The sequence below is a fragment of the Eulemur rufifrons genome, chromosome 4 (genome assembly GCF_041146395.1).
Source record: "Eulemur rufifrons isolate Redbay chromosome 4, OSU_ERuf_1, whole genome shotgun sequence".
In the NCBI taxonomy this organism is placed as follows: domain Eukaryota; kingdom Metazoa; phylum Chordata; class Mammalia; order Primates; family Lemuridae; genus Eulemur; species Eulemur rufifrons.
Window position 1 is genome coordinate 19,089,393 of NC_090986.1, and position 18,241 is coordinate 19,107,633.

General features: G+C 40.1%; 1 protein-coding gene across 2 annotated transcripts in view; it reads left to right on the forward strand.

Annotated features, from left to right (window-relative positions):
- Positions 1-1,256: 1,256 nt before the first annotated feature.
- The window catches only part of IPO5 (importin 5), a 60,611-nt gene continuing 43,626 nt past the window's right edge, over positions 1,257-18,241 (forward strand). Inside the window, exons 1-3 of one of the 2 annotated variants that reach the window (XM_069467049.1) lie at positions 1,257-1,336; positions 10,382-10,492; positions 15,789-15,882. In XM_069467049.1, coding sequence (XP_069323150.1) covers positions 15,793-15,882 — 90 coding nt within the window. In that variant the 5' untranslated portion in view covers positions 1,257-1,336; positions 10,382-10,492; positions 15,789-15,792. Of the gene's footprint in view, positions 1,337-10,381; positions 10,493-15,736; positions 15,883-18,241 lie in introns of those variants that run through there. The other variant, XM_069467050.1, reaches the window with a different exon arrangement.

The window sequence follows — 18,241 nt, forward strand, 5'->3', positions numbered from 1 at the left end:
GTTTAGCTTTAATCAATGCTCTGAATTAATGAACGGAATAACAAAATACTAAATGTAGCAAAACTAGGGCATCAAGGACCAGGAGAATATAAGCTAAAATTGATGTTAATTGACCATATAAGAATTTATTATACCTTATAAATTGTACAAGCATTATGTGTCAACCAAAATAAAAGAATTTTTTTTTTTTTTTTTTGCAGACAGGGTCTTGTTATGTTGTCCAGGCCAGTCTCGAACTCCTGGCCTCAAGCAATCCTCCTGCGGCGGCCTTCCAAAGTGCTGGCCTCACAGGCATGAGTCACCACACCCAGCTGAGAATTTAATTATAAGCCAAATTGCCATAAACTTATTTAATGTGAAATTTCCTGTTGCTTCTGTACAAATTTTTCTTTGTGTATTTGGGAGATCAGTTTCTCTTTTCAGTATTGAGTTGTGAATAGAATTAAAATCCACAGGTTATAATTTCAAAACTGAAGTTGATGACACATTTGTGCCCAGTCTGAGTAGCCCTCAACAGCCTGAGTTTCGAGTTCTCAAGGGCCAGTGGCTCCCTTCAGTGGCTTTGGGTACACCTGAGCTAACCTTGAACGTCTGAATGCCTGTACAGTTTGGGCCTGTGACGCTGGCGGGTGGGCAGGTGGAAATGGCCAGGAGCGTGAGGCTGCTGACCTGCAGCGGGTCATAATGGCGGCCAGGTGTCTCCATGGTGACCTCTCTGAGCCATGAGGTCAGAACTGTGGGATTAGGGACATCCCACGACTGGAACAACCATAGTGCAGAGAACAGCTCTGACTGCTGTAAGTAATCCCCAACCCTCGCATTTAGATGTGAAAAATGTAGAAACTTAATCCGTACTGAGGAACAAATTAGCATGATACTGGAAGGAAAGTGTTTCTCTGTGAGATCAGGGACGTGCCCTTAGCTCTCCTGTCTCCCAGAGTCACCACAGTCACCTAAAAGAAAGGAAAGGTCAGAGAAAATCGCTCTGAGAACCTACTGCACAGAAACCAAGGACGAAAGAATGAGAATTCCATGATTGCTCACTGTTCCTTGGTATTTACCCCTTCACCTTCAAAAATCCCCTAAATTCTTAAAATCAATAACAATTTCCACCTGCCTTAAATTAGCTGGCGACTGCCTCCATGTGCTTAAGGAAGCATCACTTAATTAGAGTTGCCCAAAAGAATGTAGGTTATTATCCTAATGATCTCATAGCCATCTTGAAACAGTCAGCCATGGGTTTGTATTTCATTTAGGTGGTTCTGGGGAGAAACTTTTCCAGGACCCATGCACGGGAACAGCTGTTTTTCCTGATCAGGATCCTTGCAGCACCCAAGTGAGTCTATAAGTATCAGAAAGATTTTGCTCTGTCTCTAGCCACTGCTAATTCTGGTCTGTATTTCCTTTATAACAAAAAGCTCCTATTATTTTCTCCTACAATTATGATATTTGTTTCTTGATCATTTCACCTTCTATTTACCAATTAATCGAAATTCAATCCACCAAGATTTTCTAGCCGGCTTTCCTATTTTAAAAAAAGTGCTTTTTTTAAGTTTTTTTTTTTTTATTTTGGAATATTATGGGGGTACAAATGTTTAGGTTACATATATTGCCTTTGCCCCATCCAAGTTGGAGCTACAAGCATGTACATCCCCCAAACGGTGCGCACCGCACCCATTAGGTGTGAGTATACCCATCTTCCCCCCACCGTGTGATTCATAATGGCTTGAATTTCTCAAGTCTCAAGATGTTCTGCGTAAAATCTTTAGAGTTTCCGTTTTGGCTTCTACGCATTATGGTTGTATCCTCTCAGAAGGTGAGTACACTTTATCTTCGTTTTCAGAGATCTCTAGTCAAGTAAATGAGGGAAAATATAATTCATTTTCATTGTGTGAAAACTAAATCATTAAGTAGTCAAAAGACTACTTAATGAACCATCTACTTAACTAGAACTCCTAGAGCTTAATCCCCTAACTAGGGGTAAACAGGCCAAAATGTCATTTTACAGAGAAAATTATTAGATACAGGGAATTTGTCAAATGAGAATGCCTTTATAATATATATAAAAGCTTAATTTAGACTTTCATAAACCGTTTGGCTTTGTTCTGTCACTTAAGAGTTCATGCATCTATATGTTGGAACCCCAACGGCTGGTATGAGAGACAGTTTTGTGTTGGAGCACTATGTTAGCTTTCCAGGAGAGTTAATCGTCTGGAACATAGTTATAAACTCCAAGTGAAAAATACCCAAGTGGCCAAATTAATTGTCATAGACTAACGCATGCTGTTCTACAGGAAATACACTCGGCTCTCTGTACCAAGTTCATACACTCTTGTGCTTCGTTCTTACGCACTTGGTCATCTGGTTTCCAAAGCACACAGCTGACAAGTGGAAACAGCTGTCATTTTTTATATTGACAGCTAAAATAAGTGACAACTGACTAACAAGAAAAATGAGGAAAAAAATACTTTTAAAACCAGGCAGAAATACAAGAGATGAAAGCCCGGAGATTCAGAGTAGTTTCATTGCGAGTCAAGCCACCCTAAGTGGCCTCTGTGGTCGTTGCTCTGTTACAACACAGGGTGATGACTAGCTTGATGATGCTGAAATGTTGCAGCTGGGAAGATCCCCTAGCGGTGTTGGCCAACTCTCCCAACTCACAGGTGAGGACACAGAGGCCTCGGAAAGCATTGAGAGCCTGGTTGAGGGTCACAGCTGGTTAATGGTACGGCTGCAACTGGGGCCAGGTCTCCTGATCCCAAGGCCCGACGCTTGTCCTATACACCCCACCTCAGAAAGCTGAAAATAATTCAGTGTTTCAAAAGGTTGCCAAAGGCCATGAAGGATTTAATAAATGTTTAAAGTGTTTTCATTGATCAAATGAGAATTAAATGACATAAAGTATAAGAGGTTATCACTCAGAGATCAAAATCTTGGTAGCTATCATCAAGAAATAAAAATCCGACATAGAAAAAAAATTTGAGCATTTTTAATATTAATCTTTTAAATAACTTTGCCAGAAAATTTTCATGAAGAAATGCATTGCTGAATCTCAGAAAGGTCTCCCCTGAGCACACTAGTAAAGACCCCATCACTTTCTATCCCCTTACCTGGATTAGGTTAGCTTTATGACCTATCACCATATGAAATTAAACATATATACATTAACATAATCTTTCCTCTAAATCTCCTAAAGTCAACAGCTTCAATACTATGATTTTCATTTAGTTTTTAAATAGAATAGTCCTCCTCTTTCCTCAGAAAAGATTTAGCCCTTAATCTCAAAACCACTAAATAAGTCAAATCATATGGGCCAAGTCATTGGTAGAACAGGAGTCTCTGCAAACTGCGTCTAACCAGCTTCAATAATAAAGTGATGGGATTGCTTTATAGTGATCTTCAGGTACAAGTACCAGAATTCCTATTTTGAGGTGTATTCTATCCAGATTTTCCATATATAGTTTAGTTTCATGATTAAGTGCTTGGCCTATCATGTAACTGAATCCCTGTAACACAAGCATTTACATCCCACGGGTCCAATATCACTCTGATTTTACACGGCAGATAGATCTTAAAACACATTCCTACTCTTCCCACTCCCTCCCCACATTCTTTAAAAGGGTAGGGGCTATTATCTCTCTGAATAATCAAACAAAAACTTAAGTATAAACAAAACTAACTAGATAAATCCTTAGATTAAGATGGCAGGAGGACTGGTCTTTTGATATCTTAGTTTGATCTAATTTCTTTAAATGATCACTTAAATTCTATATTATTAAAGCAAAGTTTCTGAGAGGTAGAGAAATAGATTAGATGGTAAGAGAGCTGAATGGTTGAAGAAAATTTAGAGAAAAATAGTTATTTTCTTGGCATCAAGCAAATCTTACTACTCGTGACGTGTAAGAAAAAATGAAAACAAAATAAACTCCCTTGATCAAAGATTTTGTGTAATTGACTTTTTCTTATCATGTGTGCCTACTTGTTCATCCAACTATCCTTACACTCATTAGTGGATCCCTAAGTGTAAAAGAAACCCTTGCAAGCAGATATCAAAAGGGAATTAGAATTTAAATGCCTACTGTTAAACTACAAGTTTCCTCTTATGATTATATTTGGATTATAAACTATAAACTGGAAACTAGAAACCTCCTGGGCTTGAGCTCTCAGTGTCTAGTTGTCTGGGGGCCGAATCTTTGGCTCTGTCTTCCCAAGGTGATGTCACCATTCCCAGAGCTTTGAGTGCCATGAAAGTGATGCCTTGACGTTTCCAGCCGTGCCCTCTTCCTGGGCTCCATCCCCTCTATCCATCCACTGGACAGCACCATGTGGCTGTCTACTGGGCACCTCAAACCTGCCATGAGGGAACCCCAGCTTTTGTTTTCTTCTCTTCAGACCTTATCCAAACACCTCCTTCTCACCTCAGCAGTATCACCAGTTACGCAGACCCAAAACCTAGGCATCCTTGATTTCTCCTGACCTCACCCTACCCCTGCCACCATCAAAGGAGGATTCACCATGAAGCTCATGAAGCTTAAGCTTCAGGGCCCCTCCCTCGCTCAGGACCTGATCAATGTCCTCTATCTCATTTTGTGTTCAGTTTATTTTTCTTACAGAAGCCCCCCAGATTGTATAAGTTTCAGATCCCACAAAACTTGGATCTGCCTCTGCACCCTACGTCCAGCTCTATTTCCAAAAGAAAACCATTTAAAACTGGTCACGTGGGACCCTGCTGTTTGCTCCCACTACAGTCCAGGCCTCTGTCTTCTCTGGAGTATTGCAATGGCCTCCTCAGCCTCCTGCAGCTCCCTCTCCTTCTCTCCTACTGTCTGTTTCCCATATAGCAGCCAGGATGATCTTTTAAAGCTGTTTTTCAGGTCACCTATCTCTGACTTAACCCACCAATGGCTTCCTCTTTGCCTTAGAACAAGCCACACCACGGAACTATCAGGAGACCCTAGCAGCAGAATGCACTGCTGAGCTCTGGCAATGTCCTGGGTGGCCTGGCCTCTGTTCACCTCCCAGGCCTCTCCCTCCTGGCCTGCTGCCCTCCGGCTATACCCTTCTTTCCTTCCTGGAATATACCCTTAGAGCTTCTGTATTGTCTCCTCTGCTTGGGGGAATCTCCTCTATATCTTCACTTGCCTTTGTCACCTCCCCTCAAAGGACCATGTCCCTAAAGTAGCACCCCACCCCCACTCCTGTCACTCTTGATCCCATTATCCTCTTTTTTTTTTTACTTATCACTATGTGTAATTATCCTATCTTCTTACTTATGATCTGACTTCTTTCAAAAGATGGGAACACTGTCACAGGCATGCCACTGAATCCCCACTGCCTGGCAGTGCCCACTGCAGAGAAGGTGCCCAATAAATACTTTTTAAACAACTGAATGAATGAAATGCTCATTAAAATAAATACTACTTCAGTTAAATGTGGCATCAAGTAGCATTACACACAGGGTGGGTGGAATTGAAGAACATGAACTATTACGAAGTCCCTTTTGTTTCTTCCTCATTAACTGCAGGCTGATAAAAACCTAAACTGAGAGTAGCTGCAACCTGGAGATGTGGACTGATGTCACAATTAACATTCCACTGTGTATGTCATCATAATGCCTGGGGTAAAAGGTGTATGTCATTGTGTCCAAACTGTAAGCTACTTGCCAGAAATAGCAAAAAGATAGAAAGGAAAATCTATAGGCTATATCATCTCTGAATCGCTCCATTCCTCCTCTCCCCAGATATTGGTTTGGGAATGCTTAGAGATAGGCCAGCTTACTGAAGTGGGGAAGGGAGGAGAAAGAAAAGTAACATAGAAATGCTTAAGGGCTTAAAGGTAAGGAATTTGTTATCCATGTATTCTGAACTCAGATAAAAATACTGTGAACAATGAAAAAAAAATCAGTAATTAGAGTCTGGATCAATCTCCCTGAGATCTCTAAGGAAAAGTGTTTTTAAAATAATAGCTTTATTGAGATATAATTGATACACCACAAAGTTCAGCCTTTTAAAGTGTACGATTGAGTGTTGTTTTAGTATATTTCACAAGGTTGTACATCCATCACCATTAGCACATTTCATCACCCTAAATGAAACTCCATATCCTCCAGCAGTCACTCATTCCTACCTCACCCCATCCAAGCACTCATCTACTTTCTGTCTCTATGGATTTGCTAATTCTGGACATTTCACATAAATGGGACCAAAAACTATGTGGTCTTTTTTGTCTGACTTCCTTCACATAATATAATGATTTTAAGGTGCATCCATGTTGTTGACTGTATTAGTACTTTATTTTATTGCCAAGTAATATTTCATTGTACAGTTACACCACATTTTGTTTATCCATTCACCCGTGGAAGGACAGCTGGATTGTTTACACTTTGGACTATAATGAATAATGTTGCTATGACCATTCATGTACCAGTTTCTGTGTAAACATGTGTTCATTTCTCTTGGATATATACCTGGAAGTGAAATTGCTGAGTCAAATGGTAACTCCCTGTTCAACTTTTTGAGGAACTGCTGGACTGTTTTACACAGTGGCTGCACTATTTTATGTTCCCATCAGCAAAGTATGAGGGTTCCAGTATAAGGGTTCCAATTTCTCCACATTCTTAACAACATTTGCTATTGCTTTTTTTATTAAAGCCATCCTAGTGGGTATGAAGGAGTATCACATTGTGGTTTTGACTTGCATTTCCCTAAAGATTTAATGATGTCTAACATCTTTTCATGCACTAATTGTTCATTTGTATATTTGCTTTGGAGAAATATCTATTCAAATGTTTTGCCCATTTTTTTAATTGGGTTGTCTTTTCATTATTGAGTGTAAGAGGTCTTTATATATTCTGGATACAAGTCCCTTATAAGATATATTATTTGCATATATTTTCTCCCATTCTATGGGTTGTTTTTTTCAGTATCTTGGTGGTGTCCTTAAAAGCACAAAGGTTTTTAACTTTATAAAGTCCAATTTATCTGTTTTTCTCTTTTGTCTTTGTGATGTTGGTGTCATATCTAAACGATTGCCTAACTCAAGGCATAAAGATTTACTCCTATGGTTTCTTCTAAGAATTTTATAGTTTTAGCTCCTACCTTTAGGTCTATGATCCATTCTGAGGTTTTTATAATGGTGTGAGATACAGGTCCAGCTTCATTCTTCTGCATGTGGATATCCAGTTGTATCGGCAACATTTTTTGAAAAGACTGTTCTTACCACATTAAATGGTCTTGACTCTTGTATTGACCAGCATTGTCCAGAGAAACAGAAGATTATCTATCAATTATTTTAATGAATTGGCTCACACGATTGTGGGCTCTAGCAAGTCCATATTTGCAGGGCAGGGCAGCAGGTGGGAAACTCAGGCAGGGTTCCTATGCTGTGGTCTTGTGGCAGAATTGCTTCTTCCTCCAGAAAACTCAGTCTTTGCTGTTAAGGACTTCAACTGATTGGATGAAGCCCACCCATGTTAAGGAGGGTAATACGCTTCACTTAGAGTCAAGTGATTATAAATGTCAAATCACATCAACAAATACCTTCACAGCAACAGCTAGATTACTGTTTGACCGAACAACTGGGCACCACAGCCTAGCTAGCCAAGTTGAAACATAAAACTAATCATCACAGTACCCTTGTCAAAAATCAACGGACAACACATGTAAAGTTTATCTCTGGAGTCTCCATTCAATTTCATTGATCTATATGTCTATCCTTATGCCAGTACCACAGTGTCTTGATTACTATAGTTTTACAGTAAGCTTTGAATTCAGCAAGTATGAGTCTTCCAACTTTTGTTTTTTTGAAGATTGCTTTGGCTATTCCGAATCTCTTGCAGTTCCATGTGAATTTTAGGATCAGCTTGTCTATAACTGTCAAAAACAAAAGCAGTTGGAATTTTGATAGGGATTACCTTGAATCTATAGATCAATGAGGGGAGTGTATCACTATCTTAATAATGTTAAATCTTTTAATCCATGTATATGTTCCCATTTATTTAGGTATTCTTTAATTCCTTTCAATAATGTTTTATAATTTTCAGCCTACAAATCTTATACTTCTTCTGTGAAATTTGTTCCTGAGTATTTTATTCTTTTCTGATGCTATTATAAATAAAATTGTTTTCTTAATTTCATTTGTGAATTGTTTATTGCAGGTGTATGAAAGTACAATTGATTTTTGTACCTGTATCCTGCAATCTTACTGAGCTCATTTTGTTTGTTCTAATAGTTGTGTTTTGTTTTGGTTTTGGTTTTGGTGTGTGTGTGTGGATTCTTTAGGATTTTTCTCTGTACAAAATCATGCCACTTATGAATAGAGATAGAACTGCTAGTAAAATGTTGAATAAAAATGGTGGGAATGGACATTCTTGTCTTGTTCTTAATCTTGGGTGAGAAAACATACCGTTTTTTTCCATCAAGTATAATGTTAGCTGTGGGTTTGTCATAGCTGGCTTATGAGGTTGAGGAAGTTCCTCTTTATTCCTATTCTGCTGAGTGTTTTTATTATGAAAAGATATTAGATTATTTGAAAGCCTTTTTCTGCATCAATTGAGATGATCATATAGTTTTTATACTTTATTCTATTAATATAGTATTACACTGATTTTCATATGTTGTGCCAACATATGTGCCATTCTTGGAATAAATTCCACTTGATAATGGTAGACAATACTTTTTATATGTTGCTGGATTCAGTTTGCAGTATTTTGTTGACAATTTTTATGTCAATAATGTCTATAGTTTTCTTATCTAGTCTTGGTATGAGTGTCACACTGGATTTATATAATGATTTAGTAAGTGTTTGTTCTGCTTCTATTGTTTGGCAGAGTTTGAGAAGAATTGGTGTTAATTCTTATTTAAATGTTTGGTAGAATTCACCAGTGAAGCCATCTAGTCTGAGACTTTTCTTTGTGGGAAGCTTTAAATTACTAATTCAATTACTTTACTTGTTATAAGTCTATTCGTGTTTTCTATTTCGTCCTGAATCAGTTTTGAAAATTTGTGTCTTCCTAGAAATTTGCCCATTTCATCTATGTTATCTAATTGGTTACCATACAATTGTTCATAGTATTCTCTCATAAATCTCTTTGTTTCTGAAAGCTTGGTAGTGATGTGCCCTCTTTCATTCCTGATATTTGAGTCTTTTTTCTTGGTCAGTATAGCCAAAGGTTTGTCAATTTTGTTGATCTTTTCAAGGAAACAATTTTGAGTTATTTTTATTTTCTCTATTTTTTATTTTCTATTTCATTTATTTCCTTTCTAGTCTTTATTATTTATTTCTGCTTGTTGTGGGTTTAGTTTGCCCTTCTTTTGCTAGTTTGTAAGAAACTGGGTTAGATTATTGATTTGAGATCTTCTATCCTTTCTAATGTAAGCGTATATCCCTAGGTTTCACTGGGAGCACTATCCCTGTATCCCATAAGTTTTAGTACCCTACATTTTTGTTTCCTTTCATCTCAAGCATTTTCTAATTTCTTCTGTGATTTCTTCTTTGATCCATTTGTTATTTTGGAGCATACTGTTTAATTTCTTGTGAATTTCTCAAATTTCCTTTTGTTCTTGATTTCTAATTTAATTTCATTCTAATATGGTCAGAGAACATATTTTGCATGATTTCAATCCTTTTAAATTTACTGAGCCTTGTTTTATGACCTAACATAAGGTCTATCCTCTAGACTGTTCCATATGCACTTGAAAAAAATGTATACTCTGCTGTTGTTGGGTGGAGTGTCGTACACATGTCTGTTAGGTCTAGTTGGTTTATATTATTCTTCATGTCTTCCATTTATCATTGATCTGTCTAGTTATCCTATCAATTAGTATAAGGTGGGAACAGAAGTCTCAAACTATTTTTGTTGAATTGTTTACTTCTTCCTTCATTCTGTCAGGTTTTGCTTCATGTATTTTGGAGTTCTGTTAGGCATACGTGTTTAAAATTGTTATATCTTCCTGATTGTTTGATCCCCCTTTTATCATAAAAATGTCCTCCTTTGTTTCTAATGACACTTTTTATCTTAAAGTCTATTTTATCTGATATTAATTATGGCCATTCAGCTCTCTTTTAGATACTGTTTGCATGGTGTGTCTTTTTCCACCTTTTTCCTTTCAACCTATTTGTGTTCAAAGGAAAAACATTTAACTTAAAAATAAAATCCTTCTGCTAAGTATATTTTTATTTCAGGTTTTAAAATGCAACAAATGATGTTTTTTAAACCCATTTACCACATTTAAATGAAAACAACATCAAGAAAATAAAAGGTATTCTTTCCCCCAGCTCTTAGCCAGTCCTTGATTTAACTTATAAGGATTTATTCTACAAGATCAAATCTAGTGTCTTAATTCCCTTCTAAAGTTCCACAATTCTGTTTATGTCAAACAAGCAGGGGAAGAAAATTCCTAAGCAAGGAACACTGCTCAGAAAGTACTGTATCATGTCTCCAAATCCCTGAGAATCAAGACGGAAAACTGGAAGCAACAGAAAACACTATAAGGTAACTGATTTCACTTGGTGAAAAGTCACTTTCTAAACCTCATTGTACAAAGTACGTAGGACACCTATATGTAGCTGGTTGGTTATTTCATTTTCTAGCAATGAGCACTACCCAATAGAAATATAATGTGAGCCACAAATGCAAATCACATATGTAATTTTAAAGTTTCTAGTAGCCATACTTTGGAATCAGGTGAAATTATTAACATATTTAACAATATAGTTTATTAATAAATATAACTGACATACTCTAACGCAATATATTATCATTTCTACACGTGGTCAACATAAAATTATTATTATTTTTTTTTTTGAGACAAAGTCTCACTCTTTCACCTGGGCTAGAGTGCCATGGTGTCAGCCTAGCTCCCAGCAACCTCAAACTCCTGGGCTCAAGCGATCCTCCTGCCTCAGCCTTCCGAGTAGCTGAGACTACAGGCATGCACCACCACACCAGGCTAATTTTTACTATTTTTAGTAGAGACGGGGTCTCACTCTTGATTGGGCTGGTCTTGAACTTCTAAGCTCAACCGATCCTCCTGCCTCAGCCTCCTAGAGTGCTAGGATTACAGGCATGAGCCACTGCACCTGGCCTAAATTATTATTCTTAATTTCCTATTAAGTCCTTGACATTTAGTGTGTGTTCTATACTTAAAGCACATCTCAATTGGAACTAGCCACATTTCAAATAATCACTAGCCAGTACGGCTAGTGGCTACCACATTGGACAGTGCAACTGTAGCACTGAAAGCTAGAAATGGCCCTTAAATATTCTGTGATGATCAAATCAAACTTAAAATTTTTTCTTAACCACAATTATTATGCATTCCTCATAATATGACTACCTATATAATGGGGATATAAAAATGTAATAATCTAGCAGGTAGATGTGCAATCAGAATTAAGTTTACGAATTGGAGAGGTTTCAATCTGTATTAATAATGACAGCTAATAGTCATCAAGCATTTACTCTGTGGCAAATGCCAAGTATTTTAATCAGTGGCAAAAAGTACTTCTATTATCTCCATTTCATAAAAGAGGAACTGGGGCTGAGAAAGGTTAATTAACTTGGGCAAGATCATGCAGCATGTAAGTTGTGAAGCTATCACTTAAACTTTCATATTGGCTGGCTCTAGAGCCTCTGCTCTGAGCCTCCAAACTCTACTGTCTCCTTAAAATGAATCCATCCACCTACATACATGCAATGAATTTCAAATATAAAACTATAAGAGAGAGAGAGAGTATGCAAAAGAAAGTAAGTGAGGCAAAATTTCCCCTGCCTGTGTTCAATTCAGCAATTTGCTGAGGGCCTACTGTGTGCAATGTCCTTCAAGAATGTTAAGGTCCTACCTGCCCCATCTTACTAATAAAAGCTGTCTAGGCAGGTTCCGTACTATGTAAATTTACATATATTATCCTAACTTTTAAAACACTCCTATAGAGAACTATTATTCCAATTTTACAGATGAGCAAATAAAGTCAAAGTTCTTTTTCATTGTACCATTTAACATTAATACAAATGCCTGTAAATAATACCATCAGCTTAGATTTGTGTACAGTTACAGATTATAATACTTTCATTTATATTATCTAAATTGACCCTCAAAATAAGTGCTTAAAACTACCAGTACTAAAAGTTGTAGTTCTGAGGCAACTTTATTGTGCATTTGAGAGAATCTTATTTTATTTGCATTCAGCACCCCATAAATCAGAAAGGACAGACAAAACCAAATTCTACTCCAGTTGAGAGAAGCTTTCACAGAGGTCTTATAAGTCTACCATCCTCAACCCCCAGGCCACTCACTGACCTGTACCAGTTGGTGACCTGTTAGGAACTGGGCCGCACAGCAGGAAGTGAGCCACAAGCAAGCGAAACTTCATCTGTATTTACAGCCACTTCCCATCACTTGCATCACCGCATAAGCCCCTCCTCATCAGATCAGCGGTGGCATTAGATTCTCATAAGAGAGCAAACCCTACTGTAAACTGTGCATTCCAGGGATCTAGGTTGCACACACCTCATAAGAATCTACTGCCTGATCTGAGGTGGAGCTGAGGCGGTGATGCTAACACTGGGGAGCAGGTGCAAATACAGATTATCATTAGGAGAGAGGTTTGACTGCACAATAAATGTAACGTGCTTAAATCATCCCAAAACCATCCCCTCTACGGCCTGGTCTGTGGAAAAATTGTCTTCCATGAAACCAGTCCCTGGTGCCAAAAAGGTTGGAGACTGCTGTTATAAGCTTACCTTCTCCAGCATTCTTCCATTTTCAGAACACTCCTACCATCATGGGAGCCCACCAAACCAAGAGCAGCAGCAGGAGAGGATTCTGACGCTCTCCTGTTAAGGAGCCTTGCCTCCTGTAGTATTTATTACATATAGGTCGTGCCCAGACTGTAAAGTACCTCCGGACAAACATCAAAATCCTACACTACCTAGATTTCCGGTACCCATAGAATCTTTGAGTCTTCTTTTTCCCCTAACCTCACCCCTTTTTTTTTTTTTATGAGGGGTTGCAAATGCATTGAGCAAATATGCCTTCAGCACCTAATGGAGGTAATGTGAGGTCTAATAAACTGAAAGGGAAAGGCATCGGAAGCTGCCATTCACAGTTAATCTGCCCAAAGCAATGATGGCTAATGTGGAGTGAGTGAGGCTCAAAGTTTTCTATCTCTGCCTTTCATTTCCAATTATAATTTAATGTTAGAACTTTTGTGATTAATAGTATTATACTTTGATTATCCTCATTTTGTAGATGAGAAATTGAGGCTAACATTAAGTACTCACTCAAGATCACACAAACTAGTAAGAGACTAAAGATCCAAATCCACTAGACTCAAGTTCAAGGCCCTTTACCTCCCATCATCCAATCTCCTTGGGAAATAAATAAATGTATATTCCTATAGGCTGCCTTTATATAATATCTGAAAAATAATTATATATTCTTATGAGAAAATAATTCTCTTATAAAACAAACAGGAATTTCTCTATGGAAAATGGGCTTATAAGTACAGTAAATCTCCCAAAAAGCTGAGCATTATAAACTCTCCAAAATGCCAATCCTGCTGCTGAAAATACAGTCCCCACCTAGTAGGTTTTCTGGACACCAGAACTGGTCTCCATTTGTCAGAATGTCTGCCATCCACTCCAAGCTTACTGAAATTTCTCCCATTTGGGGATCTCTTTATTCATTAACCTTAAACAACTTTTTCTCTTTTGATTATTTACAATGTCAAAATAAGGCTGGGCTGTAATTACATATTCTAGCAGTTGATGTCGCCACTAATACAAAACTGTTTCTGGCCTAAAACAATCTTAAATTTATGCTTTGCCTCATTAAAAAACAAGTCCCAATTTTGACAAATTCTGCAAACTTATGTTGGAATTTCTATTATTTAATAGAAATTTGTATGATTTTATAGAATTAAGCAAACATGTAATCTACAGACTCACTGCCAATTAAAACACATACCACAACAGGTGTTAAAAAGTAACTGGCGATCAGGCCATATCCTAACCAAGCCTCCAGGCAATTTATTTCATCGTTAGCCTAGTCATTAGAAATAGTTGTTTTACTATGTTAATTCCTAAACTCCAAATAACCTTGGGTGAGCAAGAAGCCTCCTCAGAATCCGGACATGCCCACTAGACCTACAAAAAAATAAAATCAAAATCAAAATCAAATGACAAATTACATAATGGTTTGTCTTTAAAGAAATAATGTGGCATCAGAATGAAAAATTGTGCCATGTAAGAAACATTGATTCTACAAAGACAGATCTGCGGATCTCTGGTAGAGAACTCTATCCCTGTCACAGCCTAAGACTTTTTGAGGAAATTTTTTCTAGGAATCAGTTAGAATCTTTTAAAAAATCTTGGCTGGCCATCGCATTGCTTGTAGATCCCAGGACCTCAGCCCAGATTCTGAACATAGTGGCCGATGCTTCCAATGTACGGCCAAGATTTAAAATCATTCACCAAAGAGCAAATGTTTTAAGACTTTCAAAGAGTGGAACTACAGCAGAATAGCAAACAGGAAATTAAATTCCCTAAATTAAACACTATGAGCTGCCACTACTCTCCATCTCCCCCAGTGTAAAACCTCACCAGGAATGTAGCAACATTTTTAGCAAAAATTAATTGCTTTCTTCCACTAGCACCTTTAGCCCCATGCATTGGACACAGTAGGGTCTCAACAGAAATGCCCTTTAATTTGAACTCTGCTCTCTCGGCCTTTGGCAGCCCCAGCAGTAAAGACAGATTGCGTGTATTATCAATGCATTGTGCTGCCATTGAAATCAGGTCTCTGGGTTCCTTGGTACTGCTGGGAATTAGTAAACACTTGAGATATCAGCCCTACAAACCAGTGCTGCTTTGGGGAGGGAGATGTCAGGACCCCAAAACAAGCGATTCAAGGGAATAGTCATGGATCCTGGGGTGGGGGCAAGTGTGCTACGTGGACATCCCACAACGACCGCGAGCTGACTGTGTGGCAAGAGAGCCCCTGGCTGAGTAACCCCTATTCCGGACAAACTCAAGGCGTGAATCACCGGTGAGCACGGCCAGAGGAAGGGGCGGCCTGAGTCACAGCCCTGGGAGAGGTCAAAGGATCTGACAGATTGAGGGGTCCGTAGAGGCTAGAGGTGGAATTTAAGTGGGAACTGGGTTTCAAAAGACCTCCCTCCTCCTAGCGGGTGGCGGGCTGAGAGTGAGGGGTCGAGGGGGTGGGGCCTGCTCCTCAGGCCGCGGGGACGGACTAGAGGTCGGCCGGAGAGAAGGCCGGTCAGCCCGCGGCGCCGAAATCTCCCGCGCTCTGGAGCTGACCCCTCCTCCCCTGCCGGGCCTCACGCCCCTCGCCGCGACCACGTCCGCCAGCCGGCTCCTAACTGCCCCCGCGACGCACCCCGGCCCCGGCCTCGGTGCCGGCCCCGGCCCCAGCCATCGGTCCGCTCCACCCGCGCCCAGCCAGGCTGCCCGCCGAGCGCGGCCAGTGACGGCACTGTAGGGTGCGTAGCCAATCGGTGCGGCCCCCAAGGAGGCGGACAAGGCTCCGCCCCCTGTACCCAAGCCAATGAGGCGCCGGAGCCGGCAGCCGCGGCCGGGGTGAGAGGTCGCGGGGCCCCTCCCCGTCCTCCCCTTTCCCCTTTGCCCCGCCCTTTCCCGCCCGGCCCCTCAGCCCCGCGCCGCCGCTGGTGCCGGTCCCCGCGCTGGGCCCGCCCCCACCCCTCCCGCGGCCCGCCAGCGCGCCTCACGGCTCCTGTCTTCCCTCCCTCCTTCTCTCTCTCACGCCTAGCGCAATGGCGGCGGCCGCGGCGGAGCAGCAACAGTTCTACCTGCTCCTGGGAAACCTGCTCAGCCCCGACAATGTGGTCCGGAAACAGGCAGAGGTAACCGAGCTCACCGCCCCAGTCTCCGCGCCCCGGCTGGCGCGCCGACCCTTCCCCGACGCGGCCCCGCCGGGCCTCGGCCCCGACGCGACAGCCGCGCAGGCCGGGCCCGGCGGGCGGTGGCCGCGCAGCCCACGTGTGAGGCGGCCCGCGGCTCCCGGCCGTGCCCTCGGGCCCTTCCGGCCATTGCTGCCGCGGCGCCCGGCGCCAGTTACCTCCCCGCCGCCTCGCATACACGTGCGGACGCTCCTGACACGCCGCTCCCGCCCAGAGGTGGAAGTCGGCGGCGGGGAGGGGTGTGGGGTGCTGGACGGGCCCTGGGCCCCAACTTCGCTGCCTGACCCCCTTCCCTACTCTCCGCAGCCCCTTTCCCGCTTTCTCCCAGCGGAAGCCTACGCTCTTCCAGCCGTTGTCTCCACCCAACCCAGCCCTCTTGATCTCCCAAACCCTGGCTGCTGATTGACCCACCGCCCCTGCTTTTACTCCCCGCTCATCTCCCACACTGTTCCTGCCTTCCCCATCCCCGCCTTTTGATATGTGTGTTCTGCCTTGTTGCTCCTTTCCACTTGTTTCCATTTAGTTCTCTTTCTCATTTCTGGGTCCTAGTATCAGAAACTAGATTTTCCTCTCCCCTCACCCCCAGTTTTGTGAAGTTGCCTTTATGGTTTCTTTGTAAGCAGCTTCCACTTTACTTTTAATCAGACAAATTTTCTTTGATCTCTAGAGATTTGTGGTCTCATAACATAAATGGGATGTATTGGGGCTTCCGTTGTTTAACTGGGACAATACCATATGTTTAAGTCTTCACCTTCATTAAATCTAACCTGAATCTTTTTTTAACCACCTCTGGCTCCTGGCCTTCAAGATGTGGAATTGTGGATATAGTTTGAAGAGACATTTTTTTCATGTATATCTGTGAACTCATTTACCAAGTAGTAGTAAGACACTTGGTTCAGTAGAAGACTAATGTGTACATTGTCAGTGTTGAGATAACGTGGGATACTTGTGAGAAGGGAGAAACTTTCCAGTTTCCTTTAAGTGCATTATCAGAGTGTACCTTCGAACTTGATTATATGGAGTTCTTTTTATAGTGAAGGATGTTCAGTCATATTTTTACAAAGTAAAAATTTATTTTACATATAGCTAATGAAATTGAGGACGGATCCTCTTCTGACCTCATGGACCCAAAGAGTTTTATAGTCTTTAAAACCACAATGTTGTTAATACTTGCTTTGAATAGATTGAGGACTTGGTAGTTAGGCTTTGTGGTTTTATAGTTAAGTGAAGTAAATACACTAGAAATTTGATTCTGTAAGAAAAAGCACTTCCAACTATTAGCATTATTTGAATAACTTTATTCATTTATCATGCATGTATTTTGTTCAGGATAAAAATTCAAACAATACAGATAGTTTTTTAATCCCATTCCCCAAAAGTAATCACTTAAGTCTAGCATGAATCTTCCCTGAAAATATATGTGTACAAGCATATACATGTACATTCATTTTTACTTGAATGGGCTTGTAATACACACTGTTTTGCAATTTTGCATTTTTCATTCAGTATATTTCACATTGCCATATAAGAGATTTTTTTAAGCAGCTATAGATCATACTTTGTATAGGTGGATTGTATTATTTATATAAGCAACCCTCTATGAATGGATATTGAGATTTACAGTGTCCTCTTAAAAATAGAACTGTACATAGGAGTGTATGAATACCTGTCTTTGCATACTTTGCCAGGTTTATTTGTAGAATACCTAAAAGTAGCATTTGTCCTTAGAAGTAAGATGCGGATATTAATTACATCCATTTGCCCTTGGGATATCATGATGCTAAAAAACATTTTAATACATTCTGCTAACTCTAGAGGTTATTTTTCACCAAAATAAGTTCTTAATCCCAAACCATAATAGAAATTTCCCTGTGTTACAAAGCAGAACAGCATTGTAATTAGTAAGCTAGTTTAATTCTCCCTCTTCCCTCCAGTTGCTTAAGTCTCTATTGTCAAGCCTAGTGGGGAATCTCTCTTCTATTGAACTAAATACCAGTGTCTGGTTTAGCTTGAATTCCATTTGGTGCCTGTTGTAAATCTTTTATCACTTACATCACTTTGGGGATAGTTAGCAGCATTCAGCACATTTTCTCATAAAGAACAATTGGAAATAAGTACTGTTATTCTCTTAGTCTCTTTATTCCTAGTGGAAACATTCATATACTACATTTTTACTTTCTTTGTAAATCCTGATAATATATTAATATGTAAAGTAAGTACTGTGATACAGAATTTTTCTGATTTGACCAAAAATGTAAATGTTAGGGGGAAACTCCCTGATGCCATATAATACCCCTTTCTT